This window comes from Haliaeetus leucocephalus, unplaced genomic scaffold, assembly GCF_000737465.1.
Source record: "Haliaeetus leucocephalus isolate CR32 unplaced genomic scaffold, Haliaeetus_leucocephalus-4.0 Scaffold428, whole genome shotgun sequence".
Lineage (NCBI taxonomy): Eukaryota > Metazoa > Chordata > Aves > Accipitriformes > Accipitridae > Haliaeetus > Haliaeetus leucocephalus.
Window position 1 is genome coordinate 2,746,232 of NW_010972864.1, and position 16,842 is coordinate 2,763,073.

General features: G+C 43.0%; 1 protein-coding gene across 1 annotated transcript in view; it reads left to right on the forward strand.

Annotated features, from left to right (window-relative positions):
- Positions 1–16,842, forward strand: part of TAF4B (TAF4b RNA polymerase II, TATA box binding protein (TBP)-associated factor, 105kDa) — a 97,956-nt gene that overhangs the window by 24,917 nt on the left and 56,197 nt on the right. Inside the window, exons 5-6 of the mRNA XM_010574412.1 lie at positions 15,467–15,637; positions 16,428–16,532. Of these exons, the coding sequence (XP_010572714.1) occupies positions 15,467–15,637; positions 16,428–16,532 (276 nt within the window). The remainder of the gene's footprint in view (positions 1–15,466; positions 15,638–16,427; positions 16,533–16,842) is intronic.

A 16,842-nucleotide genomic window follows, 5' to 3' on the forward strand; every position in this document is an offset into this window, starting at 1 on the left:
GGGGGGCAGCTGCCGCCACGGGAGGGGGCGTTTCGCGGGTGCGCCGAAAGTTTGGGGCGAGTTGCTGTTCTGCCCCAGACTTCTGGGAATTGGGGCGTTCGTCTGCCCCGCGGGGCGCTGGACACGTAAACGGGTGAAGTCAGTCAGCACTGGGGATGCTGATAGCATCCGAGATGCTCGTAGCGTATCGGGAGGAGGGATCTGGAAGTCTCTGGATTAAGGCAACTTTTTGCTTTGCTGGATAGCACGAGGAGCGGGAGGGCTAGCCACAAACGCGGTGGCCAAGTCACCTTCGTTTGTGACTTGGCAAGGACTAACTGAGGCTTTCGTGGAACTTGGAGGAACGCGTAGCGCGGGGAAGTAAGTGTGAACGTGGGTGAGCGGCTGCAGAGGGACTCCCACTCGCAGTGCAAGTCATACTGCTCGTACTCCCCCGCCGAGCAAGCTGCTCCGGGGGAACTGTCTGCGCTGGTACTGCCAGGCCGGTGTGGACCGTTACTGAAGCAAAATACTGCCCCGCGTAAGGAGCGCAACGTTGAAATTTCGTTGCGTGTTGCCCTTTGAAACGCTTTCTTCTATAAAGCATGTGTGGGAAACGAAGAGAGGTACCACGCTTACGGAGGTACTTCCTATAGCTGCAAAGGAGGTATTAACGTTAGGAATTATGGGGTGGTGATAACGGTGGCTTAATGCTTTGGGTAGCAGCAGAGGGTTAGCCAGGGCTCTGACGTGCACTTTCTCACAAGAGGAAGAAGGTGCTGTTGGTTCTAAACTTCCCGTTCTTCCCTGTCAGGCTGTATTTAAATGCTGTTAAAAAAAGAAAGTTACTTTGATTCTGCTGGTCTTGGTCTCACAATATTGAGACCCCAAGATACGTAATCACTTTATTGCTATAATTATTTCCTGCCAGGACGGTTCCTTTGTTGGAGTGTCTGTTGTGATTACTTTCAGGTAGGATGTTGCCTAAAAGGATGGCTGGCTTTACATTAATTCCTGTGCTGCTGGTGCATATTTGCATTTTTCCTTTTTTTTCCTTTTTCCTTCCTCTCCCCCCCCCCGTCTTTATCAAAGGCGTGTACCTTTCAAGGAAATATGTAATGCTAATGTAATTAAAAAAAAAATTGTCTTTAATCGGTAAGTTTCACTGTAGATTTCCCAGCACTCACATAATGCTATAATGTCTGGGTAGTCAGCAGTCAAGGTTGAGTCTAAATCCTTGCCAACATTCCGCTGAAATGAACCATGATGGAAATATATTAATTCTTTTGTAGTAGGGCCCCCCAGATCTTCAGGTTTTCTACCTAATATTTTGGCTTTCTGGAATGTATTGGCATTCAGTTAAACATCTTTCTGCGAACGTGAATCGTCATGTGAGTTGCTTGTAGTTTGGGAACCACAAGTTAGCAAAACTTTTGTTTTTTCCTGGTAGCTTGGGTTTGATTACATCAAGGTGTACTGCTGCTGAATGTCATCTGACTTGTATCCTGGCAGTAAGCAGGTTTAACAAAAGTAGTGTTACCCTTCCGTTGCATCAGCTTGTTTTCCTTGCTCCTGGGGCAAGAAACAAAGCAAGCAGACTCTGTATTAGAAGTTCAGAGGTGCTGGTGCTGTGCAGCATTGTAAATTAGAAGTAACTCTATGGAGTTTAATGCTTCAGAAGGAGCACAGAAGTTGTCAGATTTCAAATGGATAACTGTTTCGGGGAAACTCGTGTAAATAATTGTCCTAAGGACAATTTAAAAATGCATTCTGGCTTGAGTAAGCGTTAGCATTCTACCTCTGTCTTCTGTGTGGATTCAATTTTTAATGAATAGTAAAATCATTCAGAAACTTCAATGCAAGATGAATAGCATTAAAGCTATGAGTGTTAGCATCCTTAAAAAAGAAAGTGGAATAAATCACCCAATTCTTAGGCTTGAAAAGTTTGTATTTCAAATAAATTGCAAAATCTAGCCACGCAGGATAAAATACAGAAGGAAGAATGCGCTTGGCTTTAAAATCACGGCATTCAACCTGTGGCACCTGCTAAGAAAAATGCATAGGGAAAGCATCCTCCCCTGAGTTTCAAAGGAAGGTATTTGAACTGGCTTGTTCTGAGGAAGGCTGCACAGCACTGCCCTTCCTGGTCATCCTGAAGCACTGGCGAACTGCTTGTGGCCTGGAGCAGGCATTGCTCCTGTGCTGCTGCGGGGCTGCAGTCTGGGGAAGGAAGGGCACCAGGGGAGCTGCGTCTGCCCCCATGGCTTGGAGGGCAGCGGAGGTTCATGGAAGTCACGGATTTAGGCTGTTCTCTCTCTTCCATCTCAACCTCCCCCTCCCTCCTGCCCAGAATAAAGCCAGGAGGTGGGAAAGGCAGATGACCAGGTATGACTCCCCACCTCTCTGATTGTCCCTCTACCAAGCGCCACTTTACGCAGTTACCCAGGAAAGATCACCGAGCCTCACAAGTTCTCCAGGTCTTGCAGGACCCAGACTTGCTCGTGAGTAACAAGGGTTTTTCATCCCCTTCCTACATTTTCTGCCTTGAAGGTTTGGTTGTGGCATTTTGACCTTACATACCATCAGCTCTTAGACTGAATGGTTGGGCTACGTCTTCCTAAATGGAGGGAGTTTGTATGCTCAGCCAAAGGGACCCTTCCTCAGTTGCCCTCTTTGTTGACAAGAACACGTTAGCAGCATTTCAGGAGGCTTGGCGTGTAGCAGTCTGTGGGACTGGCAGAGAGCAGACTAGCGTGGCGAGTGAAGTGCTGTCTCAGTCCTGAGCTGTACTGGTCCTGTGGTCTGTGCTGATGCTCACAAAACTGCAAATGTCTCGTGTCATGGACCACCTGCTTAACAAGAAATTGTGCCCTTGGTTAACTTGGGGTTAATGTTGGGGGGGGGGGGGGAAATGGTTGGGCTGTGCTATTAACAGGAGGAAATAGTTAAAGGCTTGGGAAGGGGAAGGAGTGACAAGGCTTCCATGGGCCATGACAAATGTCTATGGCTCACTTTAATGTCTTTGGGTCCTGCACCACTTTGGAGAAATGGAGGTGTCATGGTTTAACCCCAGCCAGCAACTAAGCTCCATGCAGCTGCTCGCTCACTCCCCCCCCCCCCCCCCAATGGGATGGGGAGGAGAACTGGAAAAAAAAAAAAAGCTAAAACTCATGGTTTGAGGTAAGAACAGTTTAAGAGGACAGAGAGGAAGAAAATAATAATGATAATAATAATAAAATGAAAATAGTAATAATAAAAGGATGAGAATATACAAAACAAGCGATGCACAATGCAATTGCTCACCACTTGCTGGCTGATACCCAGTTAGTTCCTGAGGAGCGATCCCCCCAACCAACTCCCCCTGGTTTATATACTGGGCATGAAGTCCCATGGTATGGAATACCCCTTTGGCCAGTTTGGGTCAGCTGCCCTGGCTGTGTCCCCTCCCAGCTTCTTGTGCCCCTCCAGCCTTCTTGTTGGCTGGGCATGAGAAGCTGAAAAATCCTTGACTTAGTCTAAACACTACTTAGCAACAACTGAAAACATCAGTGTGTTATCAACATTCTTCTCCTACTGAATCCAAAACATAACCTTATACCAGCTACTAGAAAGAAAATTAACTCTATCCCAGCTGAAACCAGGACAGCAGCATAGAAAAAGAGCATAAAAATAACAAGGAGAATGTTGTTCCTTGGTTTCCTTTCTTCTTTACTTTTCTTGAACTTAGGGTTTTTTGTCACTTCTGTGTCTGTTCTTATGGCTTTCATTCTATCCCTGGCCCTTGAATGCTCATTGCAGGCAAGCGTTGAAAGGACAATTAGCAGTTGTAGCTGCTTCTCTTGTGGAGGGATGAAAAAATACAGAACTCAACCGGATGCTAGGGATCCTCTGTTGTTACCTTAGGATCTGCTTACAGCAGGAAGCTCTTCAAAAAGCTCATCTGATGCCACTGCTGCTGGTCACAGGGCTGTGACAGCAGCTGCCAGCGCTCTTCACTGTAGCATCAGCTGCCTCTGGTGTGTGGATTTCTGTTATTTGTGACACCAATGGGCTGAACAAGTATGGTGTCAGCAAAGAGAAGTTGCCCCGAGTCTGCCTTAATTTCCACTAGTAAGCTGGTGCTAGGCACGGCTGCCGTATAAAGTTTCCTTTGCACCTGACTTGGAGGGGAGTGACAACAGGTATAGGTCCTTGGTTTCTGTTTGCAGCTCGGTTGTCTTCGCTTGGATGTTTTGGCTTGTCCCTGGCAGGTTTTCCACTGCCTACAGCTTATCTGGGCTGATAGTGGGTAACTGTTGAGAAAGCACAACCACCGTTCGTGGCAGGTGGCAAGAGGCGGGCAGGCAGTGTGTGGACACCTCTGGGTGGGAGGGAGGGAGGGAGGGAGAAAGCTGATGCAGGTATCCCAAAACTGCTGTGGGGTGGTTTCTCTTAATTGGATATAGAAACTATGGTAACCTGAGCAGGTAAGGGCTAGTAAACATCTGGATGCTGCCGCCTTCTGCTTTTGAAGTTGGCCTAATACCTCTCAGGTATAGTACTCTGAATCTCCCTCTTCATGTTCTAGTTGTTATTTCTCGGTTGTTAGACCGCATGAGGAATTTGATATTTTCATATTTGCATCTGGTCCTTCACTTTGGAATAGGAGGAGGCACTGATTTTAAAATACTTCTTAGTTTTTATTATGTTTGGGTAGGAGGAGGCTACCTAAAGATTTCTTGTTTCAACCAGACAAAAAAAAACTTAGAAAAGCCTTCAAAATCTGCAATTTCTGGATGTTGATAATCTCATGAACTCTGAGCATAATACTTGTGCTGTAGGAGACCAGTAGGGGCTAAATAATACATGGTTGCAACCTTTTATATCCCAATAGTGCCCTCTGTTTAGCGGGTTTATCAGGATGGTTCCTTCGCAAACTTCTCCACATTAGGCGACACCGGTCAACTTTTTTTTTTTTTTCCTGAAGAGGGGTCAGCAAAGCTTTGGCAGGCTTGGGCAACTAAGACAAACTTAAAAAATAGTGAGTAAATGTCTTCCGCTGTAACCAGTAGAAATTTCAGCAGCTCTGTAGAACTTGATTTTGCTTTCAGGACTGAATGTGTCTAGCAAACAATGCCTTCATATCATTAAATGCACAGCCCTGTGGGAATTAAGATTTAAATCTTGGCAGAAGATACAAAGCTTACTTCTAGATTTATGGTTTTCACAAAAAAACCACAGATGCATTCTGAATACTGAAGCACTGAAATATGATGCTCAGTAAAATTAATGTTAAATGCTGTTCAGATTTTACAGTCAATTGAAGTGTATTGCAAAGAATTACAGCCACAGATTGGTGAATAGTAAACTTTTTTAGTCCTTAGAGAGAATGTGAGCCTGACTTCTGTTGCTTATGCAGTCTTTAAAGGACCCTTCAGCTTGTAGCAGTAAAAATAGCATCATCCAGACAGAAGTGACAGCTGGAAGAAATACTAATTATATTTCAGTATTCTTTTCCCAAAGACGCTGATAAAGTAGGTAAGCTCACGAGTTGTTATTTTGAGTAGTTTGCAATACCAGATTTTTTTAAGTTATCTTAGAGAACCAAGTATTTGTTGTGCCATGCGGTAGAAATCTGTGCTGTGCTTAGTGGGTAGGATTCTATGTTACAGTTGTATATGCAAGTTTTGCTGTAAGTTGCAAAGCTTCTGATAACTACCAAAGATGAATAATTAGTACTGCCCTAACCACTTAGACAAAAACCCAAAGGCAAATACTTTTTTTTTTTAATTCTTTTTGCTTGAAGCTACTTCTCTGAAAAGTATGATGATTTCAGAAGAAAAATTAAGAAGAAAATATAATTTGCGAAGTGGAAGCGATCATGATAGGTATTTCTAAGTGGCTTGCTATTCAAATTGTCAGGATTAAGTCTGTTCGGCCATCTGGGTCACATTTAGAACAAAGTCCACTAATGGATCTTTTCCACCAGTGTCTTGAGGAAATAGTCTCTGATCACAACAGAAGCAGGGTAAAAAGGGCAGCACATGGAAGATCCTTGTTGCTAATGAGCAAATCTAGGATCTGTTAGGGCTGAGAACTTGTGAAGCTCAGTGGTCTTACTGGGGTGATTTGGTGAACTAAGAAGAGTCAGATGTTACGATGACCCTAGGTTTTCATAGCTCGCGTTTGCAGACCTCTTCTAGCGCACACTTCCAGTTTGGTGGAGGCAGAGGAGATGGCTTTGTTAGTACTGGCTGCTCCTAGGAGTTGCCTGGGAGATCAGAGTTCCTTGTGTGGGTGTCCAGGCTAGATTAACAAGTGGGTGAAACGGCATACCCGGGGTGGCACAACGCCTGAAGACTTTCACTTGCAGCTTGCCGAGTGGCAGTTGCTGTCTAGTTCAAGTGGAGCCCTCAAAGCCGGGTCCAGCTGACTGCTTGGTGGCGTATTACTAGGCAGTCTGCTTGGGGCAGCCGATGGTGTGTGTTGGAGGGGGTAGGATGCTTGACAAATGTCACACGGTTGTGGTGCCAGTTTCCACAGTATCCATGTAGGCAGAAGTTTAATACTTCCATGAAGGTTTTGCTGTCTTCTACGAGAATTTTTGTTTGCTCCATCCCACTTAGAGCAAGGTGGAAATCACTGTTAAAATTCAGTGTTAAGCCCTTAACTGCCCTTCTGAAAGAAGTGAAAATCCATCCAACAGAGGGGTGAATGTGTACTTTTAGAGGAAATTAAGTGGAGTTCAACCTTCTGCTGGTCCCCATGTGAACACCAAAGAAACAAGTGTCTCATTGCAAATTTAATATGGATTAATCGACTTGATTCTCCTCTTATTTAAAGGAGACAGAAATTTAAAGGGGGCTTATCTTGTCCTTAATTAGAACTCCAGCAAGACACCAGTTATGTTTTTGGCATCTCTTGGTTTAAAATTAAGATTTATAGTTCAACACTCTGTAAGTTTCAGATTTCTCTGTAACAGTTTGATAGCTCAAAGTGTTCTAGAAATGGTAAGTGCAGGGTATTGGCATACCTTCTGGTCCTTATAAAGCTGTGCACTGTATATATATGGCTGTAATGTGCCAAGCATCTAACTTGCTATTTAAAGAATTTGACTCCATTGAATAGTAGGGAGTACACAGCAAACTAGAAGAGGGTGTGGTGTATAGATTCAGTGCAGTAGGAGTTGTCTTGAAAGTAAGGAAGTGTCACTTTGGCTCCTTCGACGTACTATTTCACTGCTGTCAGCTGAGTCCTCTGCAAATACTTGAAGCTTCTTCATGCAGTAACTTGGGTCCTGGAGAACTCTTAAGTCAGATCATCTTATCTGTAGACAATCCTGAAACTGTCTGATTACTTGGGTAGGAAAGCAACCAAGCCTCAAGTAGCAAAGTTGCAAACCACAAAGACGAGATGGGGAAATGCTGATGGGAAACGATCCCAGTTGCTGAAAGACGTGGCCCAAGGACAAGAGCTAGATGTTCTCACGATATCAAATAAGACTCTGCCTTGTGGAATGCAGCGTTGGCCAGGAATCCTGTATGCCTACCCACCATAAAAACAAAAACTCTTGGGATTCAAGTGTAACAAATACACTTTGAATTCAAACAGAAACAGTAGTGCCATCTTGGAACTATGCCCAGAAAACATCTATGACCTGTTGGTTATTTACAGCTCCTCCAAGAATCAGTGCAATGTCCAGATTTTCTTTAGATGGTTGGTATGGACATCTGTTGTTTGCTATAAATAAATGGTGTACTACCTTGCAACTGGGACAGTTTTATTTTTGCACAGGATTTCTACTATAACTGTAAAATTGCTTGGATATAAATGTATTCTCAAGTAATGAAGCTCAACTGTGCGTGCAGTCGAGGAGAACTCTTAGCTCTAAAACGTGGGCCTGTATTCTCTGAAAAGGCATCAGCACTGTGGGGGCCCAATTGCTAGTCTGTTAAATAGAGAGATCCATCTGGGCACCAAAATGCATTGATGAGCAGCTAGACTCCAACAGCTTGGATAAGACTGACTGATTAAGCAGCGTGTGAAACTTTGCTTCAGAGTTTTGCATTTTTAGCACTTTGTGTCTGGTTCCTGGAGGAAGGGCGGGAGAGGGGATGTTGTTTTGACTCTTCAGAAAGATGCGTGGTGTCCATTATTCCAGACTATTTGAAGCAATAGGTTATCAGGCTCTGCTCCATCCTGCCTATAAGAGATACCTTCATCCCTTTCCTGGCTCCCTATGCTTGAAAAGGCTGTGCCTGTACTGGGCATCTCGAGAGCTGTTGCCCACTTTTAGCACCAAACCTTGCTAGGGAAAGGTTGGAGTTGCTGGAGGCAGCAGCCTTTGCTGGGACCGTACGCCCCTCGGGCTGTTGGTGTGACAGAGTTGCGGGTGCATGGTAGTTCAAAAAGCTGCTCACAGCAACCCAGGCAGGCTGGGAAACGTGAATGCTAGCGAAACAGTGCTATCAACGGGGCGGTGATGTCTGCGAGTAAGGCTAGTCCCTGGCTTTGAAAAGGTGAGATGTGGTCAGACATCCGAGGCTGATGTAACATTAAAAGGTGTAGGCCAGAGTCTACAAGAATCTGCGGTGCAGTGTTTGTGCAGTTGGCAAAGATGCAATCAACTTCTTTAAAGGACCTGTGGGTATAACATGATACTGTATTTTATTTAGGCTGTCTGTGTTCTCTTGTAGCATGAAAGCATATTGGGATTATTATGACCTTTGAACTTTTCTCCTGACCTGGAAATCAATAAATTCCACCAAAACAAGGTGTCTTTCATTGGAACTCAAAATCGGACATCTCACTGTGACACTTCAGTATCTACATGCTAGTCACTGGTCCTGAACCATTGCTACAAAGACCCGTTAGTATAGAAATTTCCCTGGAACAAGAGGGAAAGGGTGCAGAGGGTGATTTCTGAGATATGTAATTATTTGGTTAGTGAAACGATACGTGAATGGAATGAATTGGTTGAGGGCCTGGGTATGTGGTGAGTGATTCTGGTTGCTGCCATAAGAGTGTTGATTATGGGTTGATCATTGCTGAATTCCTCTCGCATCAACTAAAATTGACTTCCAAAGGTTGGAATGATTTCTCATGCGGAGTAAAATGCTTTGTGGGTGTAGTGTACAAGATGAACAACTCAGCTGGACCCATACAGTGTAGGTGAGCTCTCTACCCTGCTTGTCTGGGAAATCTATGAGCAATCAGAGATGTTTTCACAAGACAAGCCACAAGCAGGCAATCTTTGTGACTTCCCAGAAGATCAGTTGTCCAAAGTTAGTTGTATTTGATTTAAGAATAGAAGTTAGATTCCATCATTGAGAGCCTGTGGTGAGGTAACCTGGGGTGACCACCGGATCTTCACTGAAGCTTCGTTCCTAAGACAGTGAGAAGCACAGCGAGATGTTGCCTCTGATTGGGCCGTCATCTTTGTTTCTTCATCTTCAGTACAGAAATCTGCAGTAGACATCTAGGAAAACTCAGGTACCAAGTGAGGGTCATGGGGAATAAGTAGTTTACCTGCATGCAGTACAGTCTGTACTTAATCTGAAAACATACAGCCCCAACATCTTAGAAGGGTTATGGAAGTCATGTAAAAGTTAAGTCACTTCAGTATCGGACTTACATATCATGTCTTTCACGGTATTACATTAACACTTTCTGCCTCTTTAGCAGTCTTTTACAGCCAGTCTACAACATAACACACCTTGATATGATCACTGCCTAAATAGTCTATGTTTCTAATAATGTCTGTTCTGGGTCTCTCTTATTCAGTCCTGAAATTTGTTTTTGTAACTTTTAAGACCTCTTCTGTGGGGCTCAATAAATGGGGTTGAAGAAGAAAAAATGTTTTGGGTTTTTTTTTTTTTAAAAAGGATGCCTTTAGAGAGAAAAACTTTTCAAAGCTGTTGCATGGATTAGTAGTATTTGGCCCTTTACTTTCTGAATTTTGAGTCATCCTAAATAGTCAGGCTAAGAAACTTAAAAACAATATTCCTTTCTGGTTGCCATTAAAAGCTATCCCTTTGTTTTGAATAGTTCAGTGAAAGAATGAGATTTGTTTAGGAACAGAGAGCACCAAAACATTACTGTTGTTTTAGAACATTTTTGTTGTTAAACCGGTCACTTACTGATTTGGGACCTGAAAGTCTCATTTAGCCCTGTATTTGTAACTGGTGTTAAAGTGAATTTTACTAAGGTTGGCAATATACCTGATGCAGGCACCCATTGTTTTGAAATAAGCTAAATTAACCCTTCTTTGAAAGTGGCTTTTGTAACTTGTGTTCTCTTAAATGAGTTGGGTCTAATGCAGTTGGTTCTTGCTTGTATTTTATTTTAGGAGCAAGAAGACTTCTTTTCGTTTCCTTGTGTTGCTCCCCACCTAGCAGTTCTGAAGAGCTGTTGTGTTGAGCAGTTGTGCTGGAAAACATGTAATCAAAGTGGTGGCTTAACTTGACAACTTCAGCTTCATGCGTAGCAGCATATGGTGTATCTCCACTGGAGCACGCTTGCTGGCTGGTTCATCTCAGGAAATTCCTTCTGGATGTTCCCCTTCAGAAATAGCCTCAGGCTTGTCTTACGTGGTAGAAATTTAATGGTGAAAGTTGCCCTTATGTTGGGATGGTTTTAGTTAGCATACATTGGTGTTCAGTGCTGCTGGATGAAACCCTGAGCTTCGGTTGGCAGCACAGTTTACGTTAACAGCAGTGTGGTTTCTTTAACGCTCTTCCTTGAAACACCATGAAGCCCATGCAGGTGGCCTTACGTACAGTGGCATAAACAGATCTCTGCCATGATCCCACAGCATCTTGTTCATGTTTCTGGTGCGTTTTTGGTTCTCTGTCTGTAGTTACAATGTAGAGGTATCTGGAAGCTGCTCCTCCTGCTAATCTGTATTTCGTGATTCCGGGGTTGGATGCTAAACACAGCTGCAGCTTAGAAAATTTGAAGTGCATTATAACCAAGTGCAGAAAAAGCTGGGTTTCCTTGGATGGTGGTGCTGGGAGAGCAAAAATTTACAGCGGAGGTATCTCAGGTTGAAGCAGCAAATGGAATTTTAGTAGAAGGCTTCTGGTTTTCCATGGCATGCACTCCTGGCATGCCTAGGTAGGGGCTGTTCTGGGTGGTGGCTGCCTGAGCTTTGCAGGAGCGACACCAGGCGCTCTTTCTGGAGGCATGGTTCCTGGAGCCCCCTGTTCAGGAGAAGGCAGGTCACGGGGGAGAAAGGGTATAGATCCCAATGAGACCTCCTCAAGGTGAGAAGCTATAGCATGGCTCCTTCTGTGTAGCTTTGGAGGAAGCTGAGCTGGGTTTCGGTTTGTCAGTTCCTTCTCCAGCCTTCCTCCAGGATTGCAGCCGAAGGAAGGTGCGCAGGGAACAAAGGGCTCAAATAGCTGATTTTATTTTAACTGCCTTCTTTGGCAGTCAAGAAAAATGAATAGCTTTCCAACCTTTTTTTGGCAGGACAGGCAGAATATCTAGAGACAGAAGTCTCAATTCATTGTAAAAAGGGCTGTTTGTTAATCTGCGAGAGACACCTGAGTCCTCCAGCGAAGTATGTTAAGAACTAATTCCTGCTGGTAACCAGTCACTTAGGTTTTTTGTTTATGATCTGAAAATAGGAACAGCCTTGTAGCCCCAAAGGGATTGTGCCTTCCTCTTACTATCAAAGTACACAAGTGGCAAGAAAGTCTTTCTTGTTCTCTGAAACAACTTCAGTAAAACTATCAAACTGTATCCTGTAAACAGTCCTTTCTTGGAAGTGCTGCCCAACTGAAACATCAGAGTTTCAGTTGTTCAGAGGTGTCGTGTGTCGCGCCCCCCCCCCCCATTTTCCTGTGAAGTTGCAATGACTGCAAGAACTGATCTGTTTTCAGATTTAGTTTAGCAAAAATTGCCTTCTAGTGAATGCGAAAACAGCTCGTGATAAGAAATAGTATCTTTTTTTTTTTTTTTTCCCCAAGTGAAGAAATGTGGATTCTTGCACTTCATTTCTAATAGCATCTTGGTAGCTGCACAAGTCTGTTTACTTCTTTCTGTTGAGAACCTCAAGGTTACCACCTGCTGTTCCCCCATTTCACACTTGTGCAGCTGTACGTGGTATATGAGACTTCAGGCATTGGTTTTAAGTGCTGTGGAACCTTTTCTTCTGGCAGAAGTCACCTCCTGTGTCTCCCCTTGGAGTCTGCACTATTAACTTTAGTCTTGGGTCATTGCTTTTGTTACAAGGCAGAGGGGGAGTATCAAAAGATTGGGGGTATTTTTAAGTTGCGAAAAAGTGTAAGTAAATTGTGGCAAAGAAGTAAAAAATGCTGTTCTCAACAGCTTTCAAACTGTGTCAGACAATCCACATGTCAGTTTACTGTCACTCTGCGACATTAGGTTGTAACTGCCCAGAACTGTGTGTTTCATGCTTGAAGTGATGTCTTGTGGCTCTTCACTCACTGTATGGATCTGTAGCTATGACGGTTGTTTCAAATTTGCCTTCAGCTTTATTTGTGCTGGCATAAGGCGTTTACAGTATTAAGCTGACAAAAGCTGTAGTTAGTAGATTGCCATAATATTGGGTTTTGTTGGTTTTGGAGTTCTAATTTTGCTAGCCATCATGAAAAGCTACTGCCATGAAAAGACTACCACCATATTAAAAGTTCTGCCAAATTGAACAAATACAGGGAAATTAATGTTTGTGCCAAATGGAGCAGGTTCTTGCCATAACTTACATGGAAGTTAACAGGCATCATCTTAGTCGTATATTCCAATCAAGGCTATGACCACTGGAGTGGCCTTAGGTGACTACTTCTGTGGATGCTCTCACCAAGAGTAAGCCTAAAGTTATTTTACAGTGTTCTGATGAAGTATGGATGTCCTGTTACTAGGAGGAAAGTTGATTTATGTTTCAGGGTAGAGTGCTGTTGGGGATCACTGCAGTCATGGTCAAATGGAAAGGGGCTACTGGGACTTGTTAATATTTGTGGTAGTTGTTTTTTGTTTACTTTTTGTTTTGAGATGCATATGAAGTGTATTGTATTTGCATGAGCTTGCTAGCTGTGTTGCTGGAGGTAATTTCCCATCAAGTGGAGTCTGCTGGAAACTCCCCATTCAAGTGACTGGAGGACGGGATACTCTTCAGGCAGGGTCTCCATCTCTGGCAAATGCTAGCTGAAACTTCAGAACAGTAGTGCAAAAAACACCCCAACCCTATAATCAAGTTGACTGGTAGCGATGCTGTTTCTGGTATGCAGTATGATTCAGAGAAGTAGAAATTGTGCTTTTGACAGTTTGGCTTAAAAAACAAATGTAACGAGTAGTGACAAAATATCCAAATACATGAAAACAAAACACTTAATGCATTCCAAATCTCTAAAGGAATTAAATGATAAATTTATATGTGCCTTCTCAAAGAGTAGAGCTAGCAATGACATTTTTAAGGAAGCTTAGAAAAGAAAAACCTAAAACCTCCAGTAGCAACACTTCTGCCATCCTGAATGTAGACCTAGGGCAGAGAGAAATGCTATTGCTATCAAAATGTGTGGTATTGTAAGCTTTCTCTCCTCCCCTAGAATCTGCATAAGCGTATGATGTGAACAAGCTAAAAAATGCCCTTTTTCTGACTGATGATAAACTGTACGCCATGAACCACTGTCTAAATAAAATGGCATGAAAAAAAATTAGAAATCTGATATGTTTTCTATGATTCCAGGATTCATTGATTAAATTAAAGGATCCATCTGTACCTAAATATAATTAAAGACTTCAGTGGAGGAGGAGAAAGCTGAGTTGTCAGATGGAGTAACAGTATTTTTCTGGGTATGCAACTGTCTTGTGCATCTGCCCCATCTCGTAAAGACTGCTTGAGAAAGGAGGGAATCATCAAGATGTGCTATGTAAATGGCAATATGTTGACGTTACGGAATTTTATACCAAGTTTTGTGTTGTCTTGCAATATCCTCTTATGCTTTTAGATATGAAGGATGAAAAGCTGTTTCTAAGCACGTGGTTATAGCTTGATTTTTTATTTTTTTTATTAAATAACCAGGACTCAACTCATGGAGCTTGTGGATCTTCCTGTTGTATTAATTTAAACTCAGACAGAAGCAGTGTTTTAGGCGGTATTGTACAGCAGTATTTTGACAGCTTCCAGACTAACCAGGTAGTAAAAAGACTATTTTGTTGATGCAGTCTTGTTTTATACTAGGAATGATCATAAGTGTGCATGGAAGATCTGGGATTCTTCAGATACTGGGTAACTTGCAAGAAAGTTTAATGCAGTCCTCCGAAAATGTTGAGGTACTCTTATTTACGTATCTGACATTCTCCTGTACCTTCCCCTTCTCTTCTCTGCGAGAAGACCTTGTGAAGCGGGAATGGTGGTTTTGGTGGTGGGCTCTGCAGCAGCTGCTGTTGAAGGTAAAGGAGGTGAGGCACCGGCAAAAGTAGGGTGCTCTGCAGCTCCCTTGGAGGATCTGAAGCTGTTCAGATCAGGGATCCAGCTGGCACTTCGTATCTGTGACCCTGATGAAAGGTCTGGATTTTCCAGAGCCTTAGCCCTCAGGGGCTTGGGGAGGGGGCAGCGCCGGCGGCATCCCTAGCTGAGTGGTTTCCAAATGCAGGGAAAATGGGACGGTGCTCTGGCATCTGACTGGTTCTCCTTAGGGTGATTTTCACTTGAAAGCTGTAGTAAAAATACTCATTGTTTGTTAACTGTTTAATTGTTTGTCATTATAGCTGATGGGGTAGGAGAAAGGTGGCATGAATTGAATCGTGATGGGCTGACATTGCTGTAGGTTTGAAAGAAAAACATTAAAAAGCAAGGAAACAACGCAGAAAAGTCTTTCTTCCTCCCCCCCATTTCTCTCCGCCGCCCCCCTCCCCCCCCAAATATCTCCTATTTGGCTGTAAGCCACTTTGATTAAAACCGTGCATCTTCATGCTTTTGTACAGAGTGGCCTTGGCTTTCACTGGAGATCACTGCCCTCTGACCAAGGGAGATGGTCTTGAAGGTGAACTGGTATTAATCAGGCTTCAGTTCCCATTGCAGGTTTTCTCTAAACCGTATCTTCACCTGTAAGTATGTGCCTAAATGTTCAGAAAGTGAAAATGTATGGAGGCAGCCAAGTGTGACAGTGGTGATGAATTCTGCAGGTTGAAGAACTGCTTCAGGAAATGACTGTTAAAGTAGTCCCAGAGTGTGTGGGGGGGGTGTCTGTCTTTTTCATGTCCAAAATACCATTTTGACTCGAATGATGAACTGCTTCGCTATTTGCACCTTGTATGCACGTAGTGTTTCAACATGACTGTCTAGTTAAATTTTTCTCTTGACTTCAGGAATTGTTTTCTGTCATAAAATGCAGAGTAAAGTTGATGTATGCTTAGCTCTTACATTTCTTGGCAGCTGTTCCTTGGAGTAAGAAACTAAATACTAAATTATCTTATCAGTGTGGTCTAGTTATTTCTTCCACAGAAGCATAGGATAGCCATAACATCACTTAATTTCTAACAGTCTGGGTGTTTTTCTCCACCAGGAGCTGTTCTTATCAGAAGCAGTAATGGCCAGCTAATGCTGGTATCTCAACAAGCAATAGCACGAGCACAGAACCAGCCGCAAAATAACACAAGCGTGAGACCAGCTGTACCTACCAGCACACCTGCAATCAGAATATGTGCTGTACAGGTAACTTCTCTCATAGCTTTGATTTGATGTAGCTGTATGTTATGTAGTTATAACAGGGTTTGCAAGTAAGTTATGGAGGGTTAAATAAGCATTTGAACACTTTCTGAACAGCATGATGCTGTTTGGTTTTGACCACAAACTTCACTACATGCTTTGCTTTCTCAGTTTGAAAAAACAGCTAGCTGTTACATATGGTATAGTTCAAATTAAGGAGTTCCTCTCTGATGATGATGTAAAGGGTTTTAAGGAGGAAAAAAACCCCAAAACCCACAAACAAACCGAACAACCCAAAACCAAAAAACCTAACTGAATGGTTACTGCTAGTAACTGCAACCTTGCAATCCTGTGGAGGGGTACTTCTCTGAAGTTGGTGAAGCTGAGGCCCTTTCCCATGGCCCCAGGATGTTCGTCCTTGTCTGAGCTCTGCTGACTTTTTGCTTCCATCTCTTGTAATGTGGTCAGCACGCAAGAGTAAGAGTGGGTACAAAAAAAGTAACCATCTGCATATTTCTTGCCAACATGCTTGTCCTTTAACTGTTTTATTCTGATTAGGCATTGTGCCTAAATATCTCCGAATCTGTTCTTGAGTATTAAACTGATAGACAAATGGCTTTGAACAGTGTTTAAACTATATGGATTACGTGAATGATGCCTGTATGTTACTGTACGGGCAGTTGTCTTGGTTTATATTGGATAAGAGCAGGTACTAACTTCAGTGTCTGTTTTGTCATTGACTTGTCTGATAGCTGTTCTCTGCACATGTATAATTTTTTTTTTTTTTTTTTTTAAGAACTCTGGCACCCAGTTACTAAAGAAAGTAGCAGCTGCTCCTGTGAAAACATCTCAAACAACAAATGCTGTGGCTTCTACTGTTCAGTCACCTACTGTAATACGGGTAGGTGGGAAGCTTTATAGTGCAGTGGAATAAGAATAAGTGACAGAGAGAACTGAAGAAAATGTGGATACATTCTTGTTATTTCTAACTCTAATCTGGTTTTCAGTAAGGTTGGTAACTTTTGTCCTCACAGTAAATTCTCTCCTGAATGTCTTTTTTTTAAATGCATAATTTTAATTATGCTTCCGCCAGTGTGTCAGATCATCTTATCTCACTACAGTAGAAAGCGCATGAACAATGGATAAAATAAATAGCTCAGAGAGCCATTTCCAGTGCTTTTGTACTCTGTGACAGAGCTCTTTCAAGCTCT